The 4,628-nt window shown below is 35.9% G+C and overlaps 1 protein-coding gene across 1 annotated transcript; it reads right to left on the bottom strand.

The window, feature by feature from the left end:
* Positions 1-2,849: 2,849 nt before the first annotated feature.
* LOC103417016 (transcription factor IBH1-like 1) lies at positions 2,850-3,746 on the bottom strand. The gene is made up of 2 exons (XM_008355516.4): positions 3,604-3,746; positions 2,850-3,525 (listed from the first exon to the last, which is right to left on the bottom strand). Exon 2 carries the CDS (start codon positions 3,522-3,524, stop codon positions 2,922-2,924), a length of 603 nt encoding a protein of 200 aa, XP_008353738.2. The 5' UTR covers position 3,525; positions 3,604-3,746; the 3' UTR covers positions 2,850-2,921.
* Positions 3,747-4,628: the final 882 nt, after the last annotated feature.

The raw sequence follows: 4,628 nt of genomic DNA, 5'->3' as shown, positions 1-4,628 counted from the left end.
AACTCGAAAGTTGCAATATGCAAAGTAGCCCTTTGACCTGAGGCATCATAGATGTCTAATGGTTAGGTCTTTGATCTTTGATCATGTCAACGGCATTCCATCGGAGTGTCCACGGCATTGTTGGGGTCAAGCTATCTAGTCGTGTAGGCATATGAATGCACAACAAGGGATCTCTAACCTTCCATGGTGGAAGGAGAATACTCTAAGATATGATTCTAAAGTCTTTGGCCAAAGCATATGAATATGACTTAGGAAGTTTGTTCCAAATCATATTCAAGGGAATCATATAGATATGTATCACATTGGATAGTAGACATGAAACAAACTATCACTTAAACAATGTGATTAAGAGTATTGTATTAGAGAAGGACCGTATTGCATTGTAGTTGTAACTGGATAGGTTCTCCAACCAATTCTACTTAGCTTGGGTAACCATGACATACTGCTAGGTGTCACTCATGGTTTGTGGAAGCCCTAATGACTAGCAAACACTAATCATAAAGGGAGAATTGAAATGTGGTTTCAATTCACAATCGATCGTTAAGAGTAACAATCGCCCACTACCTCGCTAATTGGAACCTAATGGATCGTACACCGAGTAAGGGCGATAGTGAAGAAATTAAATGAAATGGATATGCAATTAAATGGTTTAATTGAAGAATGGTCAAGATTAATTAATTAGTTAATTAATTATACGAAAGGTTCGTATTGGGTTTTTAAGTTGGTTTTGGGTTTCGGGGCCCAAAAGTGTTTTGGTCCATAAGGCCCATTATGTTTAAGTTGTATGACAACTAAAACAAAATGGGCAATAAGCCCAATCACAACATATAGGCAGGCCGTGGTGAGGAGATGGTGAAAGTTTGCTTAATTGCAAGTTTGCCACTCACCAAAGAAAAGTGTTATAAAAGCAACTTTATAGCTATTTTCTAATTAGGGTTTTCTTTGAGGCAAAGAGGTGAAACATTTTCTCTCTTTCTCTCTACAAAGAGGCCGGCCACTTAGGGAGATTAATCTAGCAATCTCTTCTTCCCTAAGTCATCCATTTCATCTTCACACTTAACCCTTGGTGTGGAGACTTAGAGACACCAAACTTTTGGTGTTTTGGAGATCCTTTCCTTACATCCACAAAGTCCAAAGGAGCACAAAAGGAGAAGGAAATCACAAGCAATATCCAAGGAGCTAGGAGGTGACTCTTGAAGGCCCTCCACTTGGGTGAATCCCTTGTGTAAACAAGGATGAGCTTCAAGGGTAAAGAAACTCTAAATCTTTACTTCTCTTTAATGTTGTTAAAGAGTCTTTTGGTTCACCATATACTAGGCTTTGAAAGTCATGGGTTTTATGAATTATTTTTGAATGCATGCCTACTTTAAAGTGTTAATAGTATGCATATGTATTCAAATGTTCTTACTTGTTCTTAGCTAGGACAAAATTTTTCCTTCATCCTTCCCTTTGGACGACTTTTCTCTTGTTCCGTTCCCCCTTTTAGGTAGCCTAGAGCACTCTATTTATTCTAATAAAATCCTAAAGAGTCAGTTAAAAACTATCCTAAAAAAAAACAAACTCCTAAATAATCAATGAGAGAAACTAGGAAAGAATCCTTCTTGGTTTGGGAAACACGTCATCTGATTTGCACGCCAATTTTAGGGTCGATTTATCTTCTGGAAATTCTGTAAAAATATGGAAACGTAGCTTGATCTCTTATCTTTCCAAGCATATATTGCACGCCACTAGGAAAAATCGGGAAAGCCTCATTCTCCCACAGCTGCGCAGTTCTGACGGGAAAGTTACTCATGCGGGATTGATTTGTAAAACTGGAACGTTTGGCTTCATGGAAAATTATGAAATTTGGATACAACGATCTTCCGCCTCTTAGCTTCCTTCTCCAATTGGCCTTGCATCAAAAACAGAGAAAAGGAAAGTAATAAGGCTCTTTTATGACCAATTCCTTAACAAAAATTAGGGATAATTAACATGAAAATGTAATAAATAATGCACCTATCAAGTGGCTTGCCACCTCTGTTTTGTGGCAATCGGCTAAAAACTCGCCTAGGCTTGTCGGGGCACATCTAGTCGACTGAAATCTTGCTTGAAATTTTCTGGGCACCCGAAGTCGAAGGCTGGGCCCTGTTGTAGCGCCAGCCCTCTGATTTTTTTTTAGTTGCAGAGGCGGCGTCTTCACGAAGAAGATGATTGCATAGAAAAAAAAATGGGATTTTCTATTTTTCTTAATACTTGGCTCAACGATGTCGTTTTGGCCAAATCTAATTTTTTTTTTTAAATTACAACCCCCAGCCCCCTTCTTCCCCATCCCAAATCCCGATTCCCATCTTCTCATTCACAGTTCACCCAATCCCTCATTCCCAATTCCACAATTCCCCAATTCCTCAAGCCCTAAATTCCTAATTCTTCAAACCCTATATATATAAGCAGGGTTATCTACGGAACGCCTAGTATACGCCTCCACCTTAATATACCATTAACCATATTTTTAAATATGGACGTCGATAGGCCATCAATATTGATATTGCAAACATACGGTTGTTAATATGTGAATAAGGTGATTGATATAGTTTTCGATATCTTGTTCCCACACTGCAAGCATAAAGCTCGATCAATTGAAAATTTAAACTGTAACTGAGTGTTATTTAGCTAGTAAAAATAAATCTTGTGTATCAAGAGAACTGACAACTTAATTAAACATTAAAATTCCAAGCTTCGATTACTGGTATGCATTCTTCGATCTGTACAATACTGGGCACCTTAAAGTTACAGCTACATATCGAAATAACTAGCTATCACTATACTATTGAATAAAAGGACAAAAAGAAAAAAAGGAAAATGAAGAGAAATTAAAAAAACATAATATATAATTAATAAGATGGATCAAGTAATTAATTAATTTAGTACCATCGATATTATTCTTATGTACCATTTAATAACTCCGCGGTGGTGGCAAGACACCGCATTACCTCAACCTGAGCTCGCAGAGACGCGATATAATCTAGGGTTTCCACAACCAAAGAGAGCTCATCCATGGATTCTCCTCCAGGAACAAGACTCTTGAGCACTTGTGTTTTCTTCCGGACCAATCTCTTGGCAATCGAATGGGTTTTTGCTAGGTTATGTTTCCTCCCCAACACAGTTCTACTACATACCCTCCGGCTTTTCTTCAAGATCTTCTTGTGCATCACTGACGACAGTGATCTCGAAGCTTTCGTTCTCCCACAGTGCTCGGACAAACGACCACCACCACCATCACCACCACCCAGTGTACGCTCAACGAAGATTCTGTTATTGTCGCCGTTGCTGTGGGTAGCATTGGCTATGACGGCGCGGCTCCAAAATGTAGTTCCATTTCTTGTAGAAGCCATGGCTATATCTGCTGATAACTTGATAGCCTTCTTTCTGTCTAAGTTGGTCATCTTCTTCTTTGAACAGGTGGTGCTGCTATTGCATACTTGGAGACCCTTTATCCATTTGTTCAGAAATTCTTGCTTGATACAACAAGAACTGAAATTGCGCATTCTACAAAATGTGCGGAATCAAGAATTAGGTTTTTGTAAGAACAAAATATGATGCGGTAATATTTAGAAACACAAATACCTTGGTTATGAAACAGAAAAAAAAATGTATGCTAGATTTCTCTTCTATTGGACAGGGATAGGAGAGAAATTCATGGGAGGTCTATATGAATATGACAGACAAGTTTTGCAGAGCGATGCAGTTTTTCTATAGATCCAAGAAAGTTTGAGAGAGAGAGAGAGAATGAGAAGGAGAAGAATGCGCAGAAACCCCTTATTTATGTGGTGAAAGGACGGGAGGTGTGGGACTTTGAGAGTAAGACACAGCACATGGAAGCACATGGTGGGAATGACCCACCACTCAAACCCTAGCTAGAGATTATGATAGAAATTGGGTCTCGGAATAAATTTTATTAAAAATAGGAAGACTTTGAATATGGTCATTAACTATGAATATTCTTTGATTGAAACCTTGTTGGTTTTCAATTTTTGATCAAAGTCCCTGAAATTAATGTGATAATTTATTTTTATGTACGTTACTATATTTTTTAAATTAAAAATTAAAAATTTTAGTTGTTTATATAAATGAGATTTTAAATAAAAAACTATAATTTGTGGGATTAAAAATATTAAAATATAAATATACTATTTTGTGTGTGTGTGTGTGTATAAATGGGTACATTCATCAAAATTAAACAAAAAATAATTGTATCAAAACATGGGTACATCTTCAAAATCACAAAAAAAAAAAAAGGATATTAGGCTTAATAACATTAATAAATTTCTTCGATTAAGCTTGACATGGATACATTTTAAAATCAAAGAAAAAAGAATGTACCCATATAAGTTTAAAAATGGATTAGAAAAAAATTGAATAGATTTTATATAAAAAAAAGGTACATTTTACATATAACAAATTGGTATATTTAAGAATGAGTACATTTTAAGATTAAAAATTTGAAAAAAAATACATGAATGGGTACATATAATTAGCATGGGTACATTTGGCAAAATAAAAAATGGGTACAAATAAATTTTAAAAAAATATATGGGTACAAATATAAATAAAACTTTAAAAAATATGGACACAAAAAAAATTAATATATG

The sequence above is a fragment of the Malus domestica genome, chromosome 16 (genome assembly GCF_042453785.1).
Source record: "Malus domestica chromosome 16, GDT2T_hap1".
Lineage (NCBI taxonomy): Eukaryota > Viridiplantae > Streptophyta > Magnoliopsida > Rosales > Rosaceae > Malus > Malus domestica.
Note: the sequence above shows the minus strand (reverse complement) of the source record. Positions and strands in the feature narration are given on the sequence as shown.

Excerpts from the sequence above, each read along its gene's own strand:
- LOC103417016 (XM_008355516.4), bottom strand. The coding sequence starts at position 3,524 with ATGCGCAATTTCAGTTCTTGTTGTATCAAGCAAGAATTTCTGAACAAA.